Consider the following 20,500-nt stretch of genomic DNA (forward strand, 5'->3'; position numbering starts at 1 on the left):
TTGATGCTTTCCAATTAGAGCCGACTACGGTCCGGGCTCCTACAGGTAGTTCAGCAAAGCGAGTGTCTGGAGCATTACCTGATGTTCGAGAGGGAAGTAGCACCTCCACTCCCTTAGAACACACGGGCTCACCGTGATTTCATGAGGTCGCTTGATGACGCTGTATGTTTCATCCGAGATACTGAGCTGACGGTATTTCTGCTGTGAGACTTCATGATATTGATGCATCTTGACTATTGATCGCCGAGGATCACATAGATTTTCAGCAGTGTATATGGATGGATGCATGCCTCTCCTAGCCATATTTTAATTGTCTCTGTATACTATAGCTGCGGCTTTCTTGTATACTCTTTTATGCTATATTTCATGCTCGCTCCTGTGTTTTGGGGCAGCAAACTGTGGTTTGCTGTTTCAAGAGAGGGGAATATCACGGGGGCGTGAAATTCTAAGTACTTTAATGTACTACAAGACCGTGACAACTTTGGTTTTAAAAGTCCAAGCGCGGGCTTAATAATGTGTAATTAAACGCGGCATGGTGCCTAGCACATAAGCGTAATTAATCCCTAGGCCCAAAGGCATTCCAAGGAATTAAAAGAGTGGTTGTTGGGAAATGATGATGTAGCATTTTTAATGGGCCCCCCTAGAGGGCCATGTACCTTCAGTGGCCCCCCTAGAGTTCCAGGTGGCTCTAGTGCCTTCTACATGCTCCTTGGCCATTCCTTGACCTTCCTGGGCCTTCTAAACTTCACATGTGTGGTTTTCTCTCTCATCTTCTCCCTTTGTTGAGATTTTGGACTAGTTTTTTAGCCTCCTTCAGCTGAATTCCGTTTTTCTTCATAACTCCTCACCCGTTTGGATTCCTCGACTTCCGTTTGGCCCGATGGCTTCCCCTCTGCCTCCCCTTCGTAGTGATATGCTTTTCCCTCTGTGCGTTTGGTAGAACGGGCAGAGCTGAGCACTTCTTTTGCTGGTCGAATTTGCAAAAGTGGCTTTTTCTGGACCTTTTTTTCGAGTTTTCAGGGCTTGGTGAGTTGTGATTTTGCTACTGCAATTTCTTTTTGCCATAAGCTATTGGTTGGCCTCGTGTGCCGCCTCTTTCTTGGCTCACAGGTGCACAGGCAATGCTACATGAGTCATTCTTTGGTTGGGTACTTTGCTGATTTTCTTTTGGAGCTTTGAAAAGCTTTGTGAATGCCATCTGGAAACCACTCAAAGAGAGTGCAGCTGGGGTGCAATGTGATTGCATCTGGACAGCCAATGGAATTGCACTCGGAAAAGAGAATGCCTTTGGGTTAAGCCTATGGGTTAAGTGCACTTATGTGATGGTGTTCTATGCTTGAAAGCCTTGCGAAGGCTTAGTGAATTAGGGCTGCGTGCTCGGTTGCAGGGAAGGTCTCGCAGATGCAACTTGTAATCATTTCACTGTGAAATATAAAGAAATACCGAAAGGGACGCCACGGTGTTTGGGGCCAATCGGGTGCACTTGTCTATGTCTGTTGAGCAGGGGCATTCTAGCCTCCATCAATTTTTCAGTGGTTTTGTTTGTGAACAAATGGGTAAATGCCAAATGGTGATCATGCAATGGTTAATGGTTGTGATATATGCTTTGTGAGCCGTAAATAAGTGCTGAAGTGATTAAAGGTTTAGTTCCACTGCCCTCTGAGTGATTAGAGGCCGGTTTCAAGGCTTGACGCCGTAGCACATTCGAGAGGGACAGGGCAGCGGATGGGTGAGATCGACTTAGCCATTCCTGAGTCGTGGTGGGAAGGACTTCACATTTGGAGAGACAACAGATGGTTGGGGCAGTTCTCCCGTACTAGTGTTCCTTCGAGGATTTTGATGCAGCGCGGCAACACGCATCCCGGCTTCTTCCATGTAGGACCTGGAGGCCTACTGCAGCCCCTCACTGGGAGTGACCCTGAGATGGATGGCAGTCTTGATGGGATACACTGGCAGATGATCAGAGTGGTAGGACGCTTGGGGAAGGAGTGGCACATCGATCCTTCCAGTATCTCTGAGCAGGACGCCTCTAGATGGCGCATCTGGCTATGGGAGGGTAGACCCCTGAGGGAGGTCCAGTGGGACTCGAGGGAGTGGTTCTGGCCCTCCAAGGGCGGCCTAGCTTAGATGATAGATGAGGTGCCTTTCTTTTCCTACAACACACGGATTGGCAGGAGACTTTAGATGGACTCGTTGAGATGGACTCCCTCGAGGGAGAGACACTAGGAGACCCAAAGAGTGCCCCGGGATGTTTGCTCTAGGTTTTGGACGCGGTTGTGGTCCAGCTTGCGACCGAGGAAGATTTCTTACTTCTTCTGGCTGGCAGCCCACGGAGGCTTGCCCATCGGCTCATGGTAGGAGCAAATGCGAGTGGAGGGGCAGTGCCATTGCTGCTCAGATGGTGTCCTGAAGACTATCCCACACTGCCTATGGAGCTGTCGTAGCGCAGCGAGGATCTGGATGAGAGCCCTCAGGATCATGACACGCATGTAGAGTCTTCACAGTGACTACGCTTGGGGGATGGTGGCTTGGTTGACAGAGGGTGGACAAGCGTTCCAGATTGATGAGATCTCCCCAGCCTACCGGATACATGGTCAGAGCATTAAGAGGATTGCACTCCACGAGGCAACCCTCCCTGACATCCTAGCTCCTCCTTCCCCTAGGGAAGAGAGTGTTTGGGAGGTAGTAGCCAACATCACGGCTTGGAACATTTGGGTGGCCTACTGCAGTCTTGTGATGGGAGAGCACCCGACCCTCGGCTACCTTGGTTGATATCTGGCGGGATATCATTTACACTCTACGGCTCCACCTAGAAGCATGGGACTCCAGGCTCCAAGGCGACTATTGAGAGGCGTGCTTGTTTCTGCAAGGCTTGGCCTGCAGGTGTTTTCTACATCTCCACTCTGCGAGGGATTCATTGGCTATATAGTCCCCCCACTTGGCTGTTAGCCCCAATTCCCGAAATCCCTTAAGCAGTGAGCTAGGCTTCTCTGGAACAGGCCGGTTTTTCTTTCAACCTTTTTCGGTTTTTTCATCCTCAGCACCTTCGGGGCTGTTGTCTTGCATGAAATCTTTCAAGCATTAATAGAAGGTTGCTTTTTTTGAAAAAAAGAAAAGAAAAAAAAGCAAGAGGGCACTGAGAAGCCATGTGGCCAAACTTATTACATTCAAAACATGCCCCTGCAAACAGGCCCCACTTGAGCTTGTAAAAAGCATTGTCCATATCCACCTGATTCATCATAACAGAATAGGAGTCAGGAGTGGGATGATCAGTATCCCACAAAATGCAAAATCGGTTGGAGTTACCATTTGGCCGCGGAGGGCACACCACCTTACCCAACGATGCTGCAATTTTGGGTAAGAGAGAAGCCAAGCATTGAGGAAAGTCAACCACTTCCACTTATACCGGACGACGATGGCGAATTAAAGCCTGATAATCCTTGGTGGGCGACTAGGGCAAAACATGCACCATCTGCTCCCCATAAAACAAAGGGGAGTGTTCAAGAAGCATCCATTTGTGCAGTTCATCTGTCATAATAACCTCAAAAAACACCTGGGTAGCATAATGCACTTTCCGAACAAAACAACCACCCAGAGTCCAGGTGAGCCAATTTCCCATATCTGCTGCAACAGGCATGTGTCCCGGGAAAAAAATAACAATAGCATGCTTGGCGTATTCACGCACAGGATCAACGATGTCATCAACGTCCACCATGAGCCCAACAATGGGAGCAGAGTCCTTCCAATCCTACCGCATGTCTTCAAAGACCTCATACATAACATCAAAAGCCAGTTGAGCCTCAAGAGAAGCATGCATTGAGTCATCCTGACCCGAGTCAAGTTTCTGCTTCTTGTGCATGTAGGTCTTGACAGTTTTTATGGGAAAAAGAAAGGAGTAACAAGGAGAAGCTGAAAGGGAAAGACAAAAAGAAAACAGAGAGAGGCTGAGAACTCTTTCTACAGACAGCATGGACTGAATGTACCAATTCAACTGTACGGAAAGTACGGATTTTTGTACGGAAAAATCTGATAGTATGGAATTTCGTACAGATGTACAGCGGTTGACCCAAAATTTTTTTCCTCTGACAGAACGGATGTACGTACGGCTGACCAAAAAAGGACGGATGTATGGGATTCCGTACGAATGTACGGACAAGTGACTCAAAAAAAATTTTCCCCATGGCAGTACGGATGGATGTACGAACGTGCTAGCACGAAAATTTACAGACAAGCACCCGCAGCAGGGGAGCACAAGGACTGGCACGAAAACCAAGAAAAGGAGCAAGAAGGGGCGTGTAGGATGCTGGCTACAAGCTGGTCTCCTCCTCTCATTAGAAACTCACCACACCACACACACTTTTTTTTTTGTGAGAAGAATATTTTATTGCTGTGAAATATTTACATTCATAGGTACTCCAAAAGAGGAGTAACTACTACTCAACCGAAAATCTCAGTATAAGCCATATATACATCATGGTCAATCAAGTGAGTCTGAAAGCAATCATAAAACGATTGCCGCAAAGATCATTTGAAAAAAACAAAAGATGGAAAAGTAGGATCACCAAAGACTCTATGATTTCTGTCCATCCATAGAGTCCAAAGTGCCTAAAAGCGCACCCAAACAAAAAATAAATCAAAATCCTGTCTAGCTGGATGAAGACCAAATAACCAGAAGAACCTGCCAAAAGTAGCAGTAGGAAATCTCGCTCGAAGCCCCTGACCAATGAGAGCGAGGAAATCACAAGTATGTGGACAGTGCCAGAAAATGTGAGGCACAGATTCAACAGAATGTAGACATTGGTGGCAAACAACCGAGGCAATATGTCTATGCGCGACTAACTGCCCAGATGGAAAAATGCCAAGTAGGACTCGTCAAAGGAAAACCTGTTGCCGAAGAGGGACTTTATAATGCCAAAGGAGACGCAGCCGCTTTCTCCACCACTTTGATGGGCGATCCATATGCCAAACAGAATTAGCTCTGTCAGAAACTCAAGGCCGAGGTAACAATAGAGAAGGCACTGTGATATGTGACAGCTTCAAAGGACGGGCTGAAGAAGAGGAAGAATGGAGAATCCAATCCTCATGCCTATCCTTTTCCAAACGAGGTACCGGCAAGAAAGGTTGAAGCATTTCTGCAATTTTGTGCCATAAAGGATGATAATGAGCTCCCAAACCATACTTGCTAGTAGCCGCAGAAAAAGATAAAAGAGTGCCATCCTCCTAAAGTACATCCGCCAGAGAAGCAATACCTTTGAAAGATATAAAATAAGAACGCCTGGGTTCTTGTATAGCCAAAGGAGGGTGGAATACTTTGGACCAATATATATTCTCAGCCCTCAAGGAATTTCCCAACAAAGAATCCCTGCCATTCCATTCCAAGTGGGATAAAATATGCTTCCAATCAAAAAGCAAACGAGAGACAAAAGGGCAGCCTCTGATCTTGCCTTTAATAGAGCCAAATAGAAAATCCCACTGTGTAGGCTGCCAATGCCCAAAAGTAGAAGTATCAATATCTAACAAAAGAGAGCGGATCATGAAAGCCCAAGGCTGATCCCCTTGCATAAACTGCAACATCATTTCCCCTCCTGTGAGCAAGTATATGCACTTGAATATTGAGTATGTTCAAACCCCCGTGCATCTTTGCAGAACAGAGACGATGCATAGAGAGTAAACTGAGACTTTTCTGTGCACAGTATACTACGAGACAAAGGTCGATACCACTCCCTACCCAGTTTCTTATCTTACTCAGACCCGAGATGTTAGGCAGCATTCATTCATGAGGCCATATGACACAGGGAGCGGTTGCTCTCAGCAAGTAGGGGAGATCATGGCACACATCCAGACTCCACCTAGAGCATGATCACCGATTTTTCCAGCCAAATAGTACTGACCAGCTGGTGTGTGAATCTGCAAAAACCTTGTGGTAGGGCGCTTGTATTTGTCAGCACCCTTACTGGCTTCCACTCAGAGAGTTTTTCCCTTCTATGTACCAACGCCATTATGGGCAAGGTTATCGATTATGGATTTTGTATTTGTCCTAGGTGTTGATGCATGTTTAGTGGCTCCACCCATCAGTTTCCTTGTATCAGTTTCTTTCAGTCTCATAGACCCTTTTTGGTCTTCTGAAGAATTTAATAGACTCTCTCTCTCTCTCTCTCTCTCTCTCTCTCTCTCTCTCTCTCTCTCTCTCTCTCTCTCTCTCTCCCGTCCGTACAGCTCGTCGCCCATCAGCAGCAGCCCATACCTCTCCGTTCGTATCTCCGTCAGCAGCCCATACCTCTCCATTCGTATCTCTCCGTCAGCAGCCCGTACCTCTCTATCAGCAGCCCGTACCTCTCCGTCAACAGCCCCTACCTCTCCATACAGCCTGTCAACAGCAACCCGTACCTAGTCCGTACAGCTCGTCAGCCCTTTATCTCAGCCAGCAGTTACCTCGGCTAGTAGCAAACACACTAACCCTAACCCCGAGTTGGGCTAAACCCCCAACCCAACCCGACGGGGGTAGGTAAAGCTAGGGCATTCAATAGATAGCCAATTATGGGCCTACCCTCTCCTCCAAGTCCCCCTCAACTCCTTCAACCTCCATCAGGATTCGGTACTCTACAATTGCAGCCATGGCACCCTCTCCATATGCACGGAATTCCCAACAAGAAGGCTCAAAACGACCCATCCTTGGGCAACAAAATCAGATTTTTTATCAACAGCAGGCAGTGAAAGAGCTACAATTGGAACTGGCAAAAGTAAAGGCTCAACTTCACATTTTGGAAGGGCCTGGTAAGCAGGCAATAATTGATGGGGCTGTAAACTCTTGTAAGGATTCCCCCCCCTACCCCGCAACTAGTCTCTACAGCCAAAGATCTTGTTCACATTGAAGTACAAACTGCTAAGAAGGAAGTGACTGTGGAAGTGGACACCAAAGCAAGTACGTCTGATATTCAAGCAGAAATCAAAGAACACAAAGCTAGATGTGATAATGCACTGAAGATTAGAATAGGGGGACTCCACAAGATTGGTACAAAGAGGAGGACACATATAGTGAAATATTGGCAAAGATCAAAGCAAGCTTGCCCAACATTGAATAATGAGTAGGATGATGAATTTGATCTCACGACCAGACCTCCCTCTCACAACCAAACCTCCCGCCGGGGAGCCCATTGGGTTTACCTTGTCGACGTGTCGACTCTATTACAAGGAAAAGCGATCATGTGCTATACTCCAGTGATCATTTGCCAATCGGGGCACACAAAGACCCATTGTGTCCCAAATCACATTCCAGTTCATTCTTCGCCAACAGAGTGCCTATTGGCCCGGACGACTCTAGGCCAGCTTCTATTATGCACTATAAAGGTCATGCAATCCTTACACTGAAGTCAAAAGATATGCGGATCAAGCTTCTTCGACAATCTTACAAGTTGAAGGGTACCAAAGTGATACAGGTCCCCAAACCTCGAGGGCTTCTCTTTTGCTAGTCCACCCAACCACGAATTCTTTCTGGAGTCTCCCCCCACGTCTCTGAGGTTCTCTCCCCCCAAAGCTCCTTTCTTTTTTTGCTCCCTCTAGAATCCACCCCCCTAGCCCACTGCATGCCATGTGGACTTCTAGATGCCAAGTGTCCTTCTAGGGGACCTTAGTCTTTACCTCTTCTTGACATCCCTCTTTAATGCTAGGCCCCGCTTGTTCCTAGCCACATTTAATTACATCCACCGTTGCAATGTCAAGCCCTCTTGGTTTCCCGTCTCACCATAATCGCACCAGTCGACTCCGAGATTATGGCTGACATAACATTCCCTTTCCCTTAAGATTGGTTTACGTCCTCGAAAACAAAATTAGGAAACCTCCTCTGGAGATTGCTTACCCTTTCCTATGTTGAACTCTCTTCAGATCTATCTTTCCACTTAACCAGACATTCTTTCCATATAGTATGTCACGTTCTTTTTTCTTGTGTATCTAAAATTCTTTCTGGTTCATGTGGTAAAGATGCGGGTTCAATGAGTTCAACTAGGACTTCATTTCCAATGAGATTATATCCTAATTTTCTTTTTAGCCTACTAACATGAAAAACTGGATGTACTCTACATCCCTCAGGTAAGGCTATTTTGTAAGCAAGTTCTCCAATCCTCTTAAGTATTGTGAATGGTCCACAATACCTAGGAGACAACTTCGGACATTTACCTATCTTTAAAGATTCTGAAGATTCAGGTACCTTAAGGTAGACTTTCTCATTTACTTCAAACTCCAACTTCTACGGTGGGAGTTTGCATAACTTCCTGCTCTATCTTGAGCTCTTCTTATACTATCTTTAGGTAACTTAAGCATTTGATTCATATCCTCAAGAAAGTTTTTGGCCACTTGAACCTTCTCTTTTTCGAGTCCCATTGTCATTGGGGCTCTTGGTTGAAATCCATACATCATCATGAATAACCTAAAACCTATAGCTGAATGTTTGGCATTGTTATATGCAAATTCTAATATGGGCAAATATTGTTCCCAATTAGTTTGCCGTTTACTTACATATGCTCGAAGCATATCCTCAATGATCTGATTGACCCTTTCAGTTTGTCCATCACTCTGTGGATGATCCGTGGTGCTCATATTCAATGAAGTTTCCAACCTCTTAAACGCAGCCCTCCAAAAATGGCTGTTAAATTTGCTATCCCGATCACTAACAATACCGGCTGGTAGCCCATACAGTCCATAGATATGCTCCACAAATAGCCTAGCTAATTTTGGAGTTTTAACATCTTCACTGACAAGAATAAAATGAGCCATCTTGGTCAACCGATCCACAATTACCCACACAAAGTTGTGCCCCCTTTGTATCCTAGGTAATCCTACTATGAAATCCATGGAGGTGCTTTCCCATTTGCCAGATGGAATCTCCAATGGGTGTAGGAGACCTCCTACCTTAAGGCATTCAGCCTTGTTGATCTAGCATTTTTGGCACTTCAATACATAATCTTGGACGTCCTTACCTATTCCAGGCCAAAAGAATTGTCTTTTCAGAAGCACATATGACTTCTGAATTCCCAGGTGTCCAGCACTCGGACTATCATGACATTCAAAAAGGATTTGGCGCCTAATGTCATTATCTTCCGGGACACATACTCTACCCTTGTAGAGCAGGTAGCCATCTTCTATAGTAAATTTTTGCCACTTGAGTCCTTTATCACCAACCTGTGGTGTGTCGCCATTTCCATGCGACTCCTCAGTGAAAGCCTCTCGATTTGTTAGATCCCTATTTTTAATTGCTTTCCATATTTCAGAGAAGTGAGAATCAAACTCACATTTCCCCTTTAAGGACTCTAGGAAATCATTTTGAAATTGAGTAAAACTCAATTCATTAACAATTGGCATTTGGCTAAGAGAGTCTGCTACCACATTGAACTTCCTTTCCTCTATGTCAATTGTATATCAAACTCTTGCATTAACTCAGCCCATCTAGCTTTCCTACCTTTAAGCTCTGGCTGATTACAAATCCACTTATTGCTCTCCTGATCAAAGATGATCTCAAATTTTGCACCATATAAATAGTGCCTCCACTTTTTTAAAGCATAGACTATAGCATAAGTTCCTTCTCATATGCTGAGTAATTCCGTTGGGCACGATCTAACTTTTTGCTTTCAAAAGTCACTGGTCGACCTTTTTGTATAAGTACCGCCCCAACAGCAAAATCACTGGCATATGTCTCAACCACGAATTGTTCATTGGGATCCACTACTTTTAAGACAAGAGCTGCCACTATAGCTACCTTTAATTTTTCAAAACTTCTCTTTTGAGGTTCATCCCATATGAAGGTGCTTCTATCAAGCCCTCTTGGTTTCCCATCTCACCATAATCGCACCAGTCGACTTCGAGATTATGGCTGACGTAACACAAAGTATGGATAGCAGAGGAGCTTACACAAGCTCAACTCAAAAATAAGGCAACTGAATTAGCTAAAGTCAGGGCTGCCAGAAAGGATGGAAAATGGGCAGTTTACCGTGAAGGCATAGCCCTAATCAAAGAGTTTAACTCAAAACCAAAAGACTCTCGATCTTAAACTGATGTATGGCTGTTTACTCTTTCAAACTATTATGTAGGTACTCTAAATAATGGGGGTTGTGTTTGCACTCGTTGGGAGCTGCCATGTGCCCTCCCTAAAGCAGATGTACTAGAGGGTTTCTTGCTGTCCCATAGACCTTTTGGTCTCCAGTGGACATTAATAGACTAAAGTATTGCAGATACACAATAACCAACACCACAACCGGTGATCAAAGTCCAAGACTTGGTTACAACTCAACTCCAATCAGTGAAACAGGAAATAACAGCAACATTGGATACTAAAGTCAACTCTTCTCTTCTCTCTCTCTCTCTCTCTCTCTCTCTCTCTCTCTATGTAGAGGGTGCTTGGCATGCTAGTTATGGAGCCCTGTAGAAGCTTAGGTAGTGCCACGTCAGGAATAGACTATTCCTTTCAAAAGATGTCTCCCTCTCAAGAGGTGCCTCCCTCTCTCTGTCCCTATAAAACAGAGCTTCAAAAGCTCTCTACCTCTAAAGCAAGAAATCTCTCACAAAGGTTCTCTGAACAAAAAATCTGTGCGAGGTGAGGAGCTCCAGTAACTGACGTCCCTGATCTGTGGGCTGTACTGTGCAGTCTGATGAAGTCCGACAGAGGCTATCATTGTGAGATGCCGGAAGTATGACCGGATGTGTTGTCCTTGCCAACACATCCTACCAGAGCTTCAGCACTTTCAGACCCACCTCCGAGATGCCCTTCAGATGCTTCACAGGAAGGACGAGACCATTGCTCTACTTACAGCTCAGGTTGCATCTCTTACTGATCGAGTGACACAGCAGGACCGGGAGATCTTGTCTATTAGAACAGATCTTCAGGTCTTACAGGCGACCCATAGGACTCTTGCTGGAGAGATTCATGGACACACAGAGCGAGTGCAACAGATCGAGACTCGCGTTCAGCACATAGACACATCTCCCACCACAGCAGTAGCAGCGGTTGAGGAGCGTTTGACCTCCCTTCAGACAGAGGTCCAGAGAGCCACAGAGTGGGTGGATGTCGTCCGCCGTCAGCCATCACAGCCTCAGAGATCGACTGTATCAGCTACATTGGCCGAGTCACAGCAGAGGGCCACAAAGGCCCTCAACATTCGCATTCGTGGTATCTTGCCCTCGGAGACAGAGTCCACGATGACACAGGCTGTGACCTTTGTCTCTCAGACATTGGGAGTACAGGATCATGGCATAGTAGGAGCATATAGAGTCGGGAGAGATCGTACTAGAGAGCAGCCCCTCATTATCAGATTCAGAGATGCCCAGGCACGTCTAGCTGCCCTCAGGAGGAGAGGGACACTCAGAGACCACCCACAGATTTCCATGGACGAGGATCTGACTCAGATACAGGTTGAGGAGCGCAAGGCGCTCATGCCTCAGAGAGACGCAGCCCGAGCTCAGGGCAAGTGGGCAGTGATCAGGGATGGCAGACTCATCACAGGCACCTTGAGGCGTGCTCCCACAGTGCCTAGGGATGACAGACCAGCAGATATGGCCCCACCTCCACCTCCTGCTCCGACTGCCTGACGGGACAGGGCTCATGGGACACACCACCTGTCAGATAGTCTACGCATCGCTGTATGGAACTGCAATGGTTCTTTTACAGCACAGCCAGGCAATCTACGGGGGGCTTTCTTTGGGAGAGATATCATCTTTTTCACAGAGACACACGAGAGTCCAGAGAGACCTTTGCCACGAGTGACAGGATATACATGGAGATCTGCCTTCAGACAGCACACTCGAACATTTGGAGTGAGAGGATATGGAGGAGTGGCCATTTTGTACAGAGAGCATCTCGATCGGATCATCACAGTGGAGAGAGCGGATTCACATGCCCGATTCTTGTGGGTACGCATCCACCGCAGAGCCTCTCAGCGAGATCTCTTTATTGCAGTTTGCTACTTCCCCCCGGCGCAGTCGTTTTACTCTTCCACTGGACCAGGCCAGTCCATATTTGAGGATCTCTCAGCGGACATTGCAGATTTTTCACATCGCGGAGAAGTCATCCTCTTAGGAGACTTCAACGCGAGGACCTCAAACAGACAGGCCCTCACTTATGACTTCATGGAGGATCCGGTCATACTTCCGGCATCTCACAATGATAGCCTCTGTCGGACTTCATCAGACTGCACAGTACAGCCCACAGATCAGGGACGTCAGTTACTGGAGCTCCTCACCTCGCACAGTATGGTCATTTATAACGGCTTGTCCAGGTGGCCACAGTCTTCCATGCCTACATTCTCTTCTGCTTCTGGGCGTGGCACTAGCGTGATCGACTACATCATAGGTCCCCCGACTCTAGTCCCTTCCATCCATAGCCTTACTGTTAGCCCCTTCATGCCCTCTGCCGACCATGCACTCATCCACTTTACTTTGACTCATGTCTCCCATGACCCACCCCCCCCTCGTCATCACGACCGCCAATCCTATTATGAGGTTCATTTCGACCACCAGTTCGATGATGTATATAGCCAGAACCTCAGCCGCCTACTCCCTCCTCATCTATTAGATGCTCTACCATCCACGCAGGACAGGTGGGAACTTCTACATTCTTCACTCGTTTCTGCCGCCCACATGTCCTTCCCTGCCACGTGTCATTCGTCTAGTCCCCCACCGGTTGGTCTTGTTCCTTGCAACGGTTGGTATGACGAGGAGTGTAAGGAACTCCGCAGGAAACTTCACCTTGAGACCAAGGAGAAGTCTCCCCTCCTTACCGAAACCAAGAGAGACTACAAGTGGTTGGTTAGGCGCAAGAAACGCCAATTTCTAGCCCAGAATGAGGAGGAGCTAAGAAGCTTGCTTTTCAGCTGTGACTCCAAGGAATTCTGGAGAAAATTCCTCCGCTCGAAGTCTCAGAGCCCCCTTACAGATCCACGTGTCTGGTCTGCATATACTTCAGCTCTATACGATGTTCCAGATCAGCCAGCCATCGATTTATCCCATTCCCCTAGGCCAGCTTCATCTATTCTTTTCACACCAGAGAGTGTCCGTGCAGCAGTCCACCGATTGAAGAACGGGAGAGCTAAGGATCATGATGGATTGCAAGCGGAGTATGTAATCCATGGGATTGATGCCTTAGATTTTGTTCTTTCCCGTCTCTTCAATGAGTCTGTTTGTACAGGCCTACCACAGTCCTGGTTAGGCAATACCATAGTACCTATCCACAAGTCGGGGGACCCTATGGAGCCGTCGAATTACAGGACCATCATGATCGGCCACGTTATGGCCAAGATCTTTGCATCAGTTTTGGAAAGCCGTATAAATGACCATGCCGAGACGACAGGACTCAGAGCCAGAGGGCAGGCTGGATTTCGTAGGGATCATTCGACACTTGACCACATCCTCACACTTAGGGCACTGGTGGAGGAGGCGAAGTCACGAAGGCAACGGCTTTATTGTTGCTTCGTGGACTTCAGGAAGGCATTTGACACAGTTCCGCGATTCAGATTGTTTCAGAGGATTCGCCAGATGGGCTTTAGTGGAGAGATACAGTGGGCTATCATGGCTTTGTATGAGAGGGTCACTGGTCGGGCTCGGACACGTGAGGGGCTCTCAGAGGAGGTATGCAGCACGATTGGGGTGAAGCAGGGCTGCCCGCTCTCTCCCACTCTCTTTGGATTATATATTGATGAGCTAGAGATGTTTGTACAGATGACAGGTGGTGTGGGCTCTACTCTCTCAGGATCCTCCATTCCTATCCTCCTGTATGCGGACGATGTGGTTCTCATTTCCTCTACTGCTCAGGGCCTCCAGGCACATATTGAGGCACTCCACAGGTTTTGCCAGGACAGGGGGTTGACCGTAAACCTTGACAAGACCAAGGTTATGGTTTTCAACACCTCTGATCGTATTTACAGCACGGATGAGTTTTACTTCACTTATGACGGACAGCCCATTGAGCTTGTTAGAGAGTACACTTATTTGGGGGCAGTTTTCAGGGGACCGGTCTTCACCATGACATATGCAGCACGAGATAGGATTAGTAAAGGGTATGCTTCGTTGGCTCATCTCGAGCGTCAGTGTTTTCAGTCCCACTTTCAGCATCCCGATACGAAATCCTTGCTTTTTGATACACTGGTGAGACCAGCTGCGATGTATGCAGCTCCTTTCTGGGCAGGAGACCTCGGCGCTGCAGATTGGAGACGAGTAGAGAGGTTACAGATCATCATGTTCTCTCGGCTCATTAGGGCCAAGGCTACAGTTCCGCACGAGATCATGCTAGCAGAGTTTGGAGCTACTCCCCTTGCATTGGATGCAGCGTTTCAGTCGGTCATGTATCTGCACAGGGTCAGGCAGTTTGGAGACTCAGCAGCAGGCAGAGCTCGGTTGCCATGGTTAGCACTTGCATCTTCTATGGAGTTGGCATGATCAGGGACCCGATACTGCTGGTACTTCAGACTCACTAGATGGCTCACATCCCTTGGACTAGACATGGATAGACTGCCTCCGTTCCGATACAGCATAGATGCCCCTCATCTCGAGTTGACTCGCCACGAGCTTAGCCAGGTCACGAGAGCAGACTTGCTGCAGCTTCATACGTATCGCACTTGGATTTATCCCACGCAGCTTCCGGTGAAGATGGCCACATATCGTGACCACTTCCTTCGGATCTCAGAGGATGGATTTGTCATCCCACCAGGCTATACAGGTACCCACATGTCCCACTCACTGAGGATTGCCCTCGGCCAGCTTAGAGTCTCTTCGCATCAGCTCGAGATAGAGGCTGGTAGGATGCGACGCATGGAGGATGGACGGCGACCAGGCTGAGAGACCAGGATCTGCCCTTGTTGCACCATGGGAGAGGTGGAGTCAGAGGAGCACTTCATTTGCAGATGCCCGCTATATTATGAGATCAGAGGTAGATTCCACTGTCTCTTCACGGATGGCTTTGGACCTCTCTCACGAGTGATGGACTACGAGGATCAGCATTGCCTAGCCCTTTATGTCAGGGAGGCCACTATGCTTCGGCGAGACTACCTCAGAGAGCACAGACCGGAGCGTGATAGAGCCCAGCCTCATAGAGCTCAGGCACACGCCATACCAGAGGACAGAGACCAGGAGGAGCACGAGGACGGCAGAGCCCACACAGGACACATGCCTCCACCATGTGGATGTACATATGAGATGGTTTGTAGACGCCGCAGGATCTTGTTACATAGGGGACGTACTCGCCGCTTCATCTCCAGACGATCCAGGATGATGGCAGCATTTCGGAGGAGACTCACTCATGGAGATCTCGCCCCACCAGCCGCTCACCTCACCTTTGCCCAGATTTGTACTCTCATAGCAGGAGGCAGAGTCGATGGACAGGATTTCCAGTATTATTTTGGTTCTCAGACTCCGTGACACCTGGACTTGTATCTTTGCATTGGCATATTGTGCTCATCCCCCCCATTTTGCACCCGGGGGCGGTTTCCTTGCATCTAGTTTACTCTGTATTTAGGCTCAGATTTGACATTATGTACTTTCACTTGCATTATATTGCGTAGCACTTAGATGATATTCGACGATGCCTCTTCTTTGGGGCACGTTGATTTTGTGCTATCTTGTATGCAGAGTTCTTGATGTCCCATGGGCCCATTTTGGCCTCTAGTGGACAATAATACACTTTCTTTCTTTCTTTCTTTCTCTCTCAAAGAATGAGCAACTCACTCCCTCTCACAACCTAAATAAGTGGAATCCTCACAAATCTCTCCCACAGCAATCTCTCTATAGAATGACAGAAATTTCTCGCCAATGGACATAAATTCTCTCAACGGAAGCGAATAGCTAAACTCGCGAGATCTCACTCAAGAACTCTCAATCGTTCAATCTCTCACCCTCTCATACAGATCGCTCGGATGTATATGAAGAAGTACAAGAACAGGAAAAGAGGGTGGCTAATGCATGACTCATACGCATAGGGGGGCTACCAAGGGCTGGTTTGAAGGAAGTCAAAAGGAAAAGCTTGAAAATATCATAGAAAGAACCCCACAAATAGAGTGGGATGCCGAAGATGTAATAGCTGTCCTACAGGAGGGGACACAAGCCAAAGTATGCTTTCAGAACAAGATGAAAAGAAGCAAGATTCTCAAGCAAACCAATAAGTTGAAAGGTACTAAAATATGGATGGCGGAGGAGCTCAAACTGAAGGCCACTGAATTGACTAAAGTGAAGGATGCTCGAAAGGAAGGAAAATGGGCTGTGTACAGAGATGGAAAAGCACTAATCAGAATTTCAAATCCAGACCTAAAGACTCTCAGTCTTAAACTGATGTAATGCAGGCCGATCATCTTTTGTAGTAGACCGTAGTTAACCTACAATTAACTTTGTGAGTGCTACTCACTCCCAAGAGACTCTCAGTCTATAACTGATGTTTGGTATTTACCTTTTTGGTGTATATTTTGTCCCATAGGCCCGTGAGGCCTCCCGAGGACATTAATAAATCTTTCTCTCTCTCTCTCTCTCACACACACACAATGATTCATATGCTTCCAGCCGCTACTAGTCCATGGTGATTTCTCTCGAAGCCAAGCGAGTACACTCGAAAAGAGGTTTAAGAAAGAAATTCCAAAGAAAATTCTAAGGATCCAAGAGGTGCTTGAGGGCATGATCCACATCATCCAAGTGTTGGAAGACTACATAAGGCAAGCATTGCTTGCTGTCAGGAGGAATTTACAGCAAGGGGGGCAGCAAACCCTCAAGATTTACGGAGTCTTTTGGACAAGGAAAGGTGATTATTTAGTTGTTTTTTGGACAGAAAAATCTTAGTCCTAAGTTATTCTACTTACAGAAAGAAAGAGATTTCCGATGGCAGCAAAAAGGTATCTTCTCCTCTGTAACATCAGGAAGGGAAACCTAGACGGCCCTAACTGCCTATTGTAAAGAAGAAGTCGAGTGTCTTGAGATCATGGACAACAGAGGGTGACAAGCAGTACCTTTTGCAAAGCTCCAGCCAACCAGGACAAGCACCACAATAGGGGCCCCAGATCGAGCTGATGCAGGCGTTGGAGGAGAAGAACGCAGACACATTTGCCACGCTATCCCCGTTAATTGCTAATGTGGTGACAGAACCAGAGGATATCTGGTATGTGGATACCGGTGCCACCCTGCACGCGACCAAAAAAAAAGGAGTGGTATCACAGGTGGATCCGACATCCGTCAAACTAAGGAGCAACTCCAAGTGCCCTGTGGACGGCATACACAGTGCACCATTCATGACAAGCACAGATTATATTTATGTGAAAAGCCCCCTTCAAGCCTTCAAAGGTGTCAGTTCCAATTTTCAAATGCTTTATGAAAGTTCCGGCAAGACAAAGCTCGATGCAAAGCGTCAGGAGTTCATCTTCACTAGAAAGAGTGTCAAATCAAAAGGATATTGACTATACGATCCATCCACCAGAAAGATTGTAGTCAGCAGAGACGTGTTCCAGGAACACGACACCCAAGAAAGAGTTGAAGCCCCAATTGAAGCACCTGCTCTCGTGAGACAGGCTACAAGGGAGAAGACGATGACAAAGGGACGAAGCACAGCTTCCACGAGGCCCCTAGCCACCATGACAGACAACCCCACTCCTCAGAGGACACGGAGATGATGGATCTAGGAGGACCAATCCCACTTGGTTGTTTATAGTCTTGTGGATTTTCGGAAGCAGCTTGGAATAGACCAATGCAGTAGTCCAAAGATTTGACATTGAGGGGTAGGGCGAATCAGCCATCTGTCAGCAGATAGATGGACTAATGATGTGAATTCTCTTGCGTCCACTGGGCCTCAGACATGCTGGCTACTGACATGGCAGCGAGATTTGATGGCATGACATCATGCTGATGTGGTGGGGTTTTGCTGACGTGGCACAAGGTGCAGCCCTTAATCCAGATAAGTTTTTCGAGCCTTAACGACCATGATCCTCAGAGTTTGAGGCTCACACAAAGCGACGCCAACTAACCATAGTCAGATTGGTTCCAGTTGGGCACTCACACGCAGCAAGAAAAAGTTAATACAACATTGCCCCAAAGATGCCGCCGACGACAGGTATTCATTAATTTCTGCACGCCGGGTAGGAAACTCTCACCCCCTGCAGTCACTCTTTCGACAAGCAGGAGAGAAGAGATTCCGCATCTTTTACCCTCGTTAAAAGCGCCACCATCTGTTACAGATCTTCTTTAAAGACGAATATCGGCGTACTTAAACACATAAAAACGTGGGTTCAAAGTTGCTCCGCTAAAATGTCGAAAATTAGCGATTACATAGCCGGTACAAGGAACAAAGAATTTAAAATCATAGAGACGCGTATTTAATGGAGTCCACAATTTCAGGTTCGTTCTCATCAGAAGATGCACAAATGCCATTCTCTCGTTCCCGAGTAATCACCGATACATTTTCGTTCTCGAATACTCTATCCTCCAGTCAAACAGCGCACTCTCTCGTTTCCATCGTTTCGTTTCAAGCATCAATCTAAACCCGAAAAGCACTTACATGACCATGGTGAGTCTCGAATCCGCGGTCCTCAACCCTGTAATTTGGATCAATGGGCAGTGATTTGATGGGGACCTGCGCGAATAAGTAGCCTTGTCAATCTTTTGGCCAGCCTGAGAAGATTGAAAGCCCAAACTGTAGGACAACTCACCTCGTTCTCTGATGGCTTCCTTTTGTAATAAGCAAGCAGCCTCGGTTCCAAAACGAAGTATCGCTTATGAAAGAACGATCGGCCAGTTTTCCGTCGCCCATACCTAACCATATATCCCTCTTGCTGGATGGTTTTCGGCATTCCTGTCGCTATGCGAACCTTCCGATCAAAACAGGTCATTCGAATGGCGCCACTTGATTTACGATGTTCATCCTGTCTACTCTGTAAACCGTCCTTATTTTAACCGAACTGTTATTCCTATTGTCTAATCGAATTGTCGACTTTGACTACTATGGATGGAAGCTCCCCGCTTAGAATGGGGACTTTCCCAGCCTGATCTTTTGAGGGAAAACTGTAGCGGATATTCTGTGGAAGGCGCGAATACGAAAGGCTTGCTAAGGAATCGCGAGAGGAGAGAGAATTCGGTCGATCTTGCGATGCGAAAGCCTGAAAAGCAATAATCAGATATTGGCGCAGCAAGTCGAAAGACCGGCAGCGGGTTTGACGGGTTGAGGAAAGAATGACGAGGAGACCTGCGATACGAAAGGATCAAAACAGATCGAGTGAAGACAAAAATGCGGAAAAGGAGGCGAGTGGGTAGCAAGCGAGGAAGGCGAGAGCGAGAGCGAGGGCGAGGGCGACGGAGAGGAATGCGGAGAGACTCGGTAGGAGCTACTAAACAAGTTTCATATTTAAAGGAGGAGAAGAAGCAGCAGCCATGGCCAACCTCTAGGAGGACTCAGGAGTCATCACCTTGTAAAATTTTGAGAGAGTTTAGTGACCCTCCCCCTCTCTTTGACAAAAGCATCGCTCATCAAGACTTTTTGTTCACGACTAGTCATGGTTGAAGAAAAATCAACAGTAGGTTTGTACGAGTGCCCATGGGCTGTGGCCTCAAAGGGTTTGTCAACCCATACTACAGCACGAACACTGGTGCGGGGTTGAGGCTGCCCACGCTCATGATCACCCCCCATTTCGCAGAGGCCACATCAACTTCCACCCCTCTCGCCCACACTTGGGCAGTTGGTGTGTAAGTGCACTTCAAAACTGACTTCCAAGGTTCGTACGCGATGCTTGGTGCACCATTCAAATCTCCACTATCTTTGTCAAATCTTCGCTATCTGTCTCACATGTCTCTTTTTGGCAAGGATCCACATAATTTCTACCAAACAATCCAGACAAGAATTTGACTTTGCAACACCACAAACACTTATTCATGGATTCATCCTCACCTCAAACACTTCATCTTGGACATTCTAGCAAACACTCATGATAGCTTGAAACCACTCTACCTTCGTTAAAAAATTCAAAATTGCACTCCCAACCCAACAATCAATCACCCATTCCTAAATTTTACTCTTGAGAAACAGCTAAGCCACTCTCCACTTTACTTTTACTTAGGGTAGAAGGTAGGTTAGTACATTGTTTATTATAGTCATCCATATGTTGACGTCATTGAATTACCATGGTGTATTTATGATGAATGTAACTATGCAACCTCTCACACACTGATTATGATGATTTAGTCAAACAATGTAGTATATCGCTTTCTACCGACTAGCTTGTGAGATGGGTTCAGGAGTGGCACCCAAATGGCAAGGCCATCACAATGACATTTTTGCATGAATTAGGGTAACCACACCTACAATCATCGACTGATGCTTATCACCATCAACTACGATCTAAGATTGAAAACCATATAGTGTGGCCCACAGTGGAATGTTCACCTCCTTGAGTTGATGCTTGTGTTAAAAGGTCAAAACATGCTATCCATCATCAGATATGAACTAATCCCTAGAGGGATTTCAAATTCAGTACAATTCGTAGGAAGCCAGTTTGGGACCACT

At 46.9% G+C, this 20,500-nt stretch overlaps 1 protein-coding gene across 2 annotated transcripts in view; it reads right to left on the minus strand.

Moving 5' to 3' along the window:
* The window catches only part of LOC147886935 (protein ENHANCED DISEASE RESISTANCE 2-like), a 137,165-nt gene extending 117,816 nt beyond the window's left edge, over positions 1-19,349 (minus strand). For both annotated transcript variants that reach the window (XM_087394851.1, XM_087394849.1), the window contains exons 1-2: positions 18,654-19,349; positions 18,503-18,577 (exon numbers count right to left, since the gene is read on the minus strand). In XM_087394851.1, the coding sequence (XP_087250977.1) occupies positions 18,503-18,577; positions 18,654-18,833 (255 nt within the window). In that variant the 5' untranslated portion in view covers positions 18,834-19,349. The remainder of the gene's footprint in view (positions 1-18,502; positions 18,578-18,653) is intronic.
* Positions 19,350-20,500: the final 1,151 nt, after the last annotated feature.

The sequence above is a fragment of the Dipteris shenzhenensis genome, chromosome 23, assembly GCF_047967505.1.
Source record: "Dipteris shenzhenensis isolate YYH24624 ecotype China chromosome 23, Dip_SZ_1.0, whole genome shotgun sequence".
Taxonomy (NCBI): domain Eukaryota; kingdom Viridiplantae; phylum Streptophyta; class Polypodiopsida; order Gleicheniales; family Dipteridaceae; genus Dipteris; species Dipteris shenzhenensis.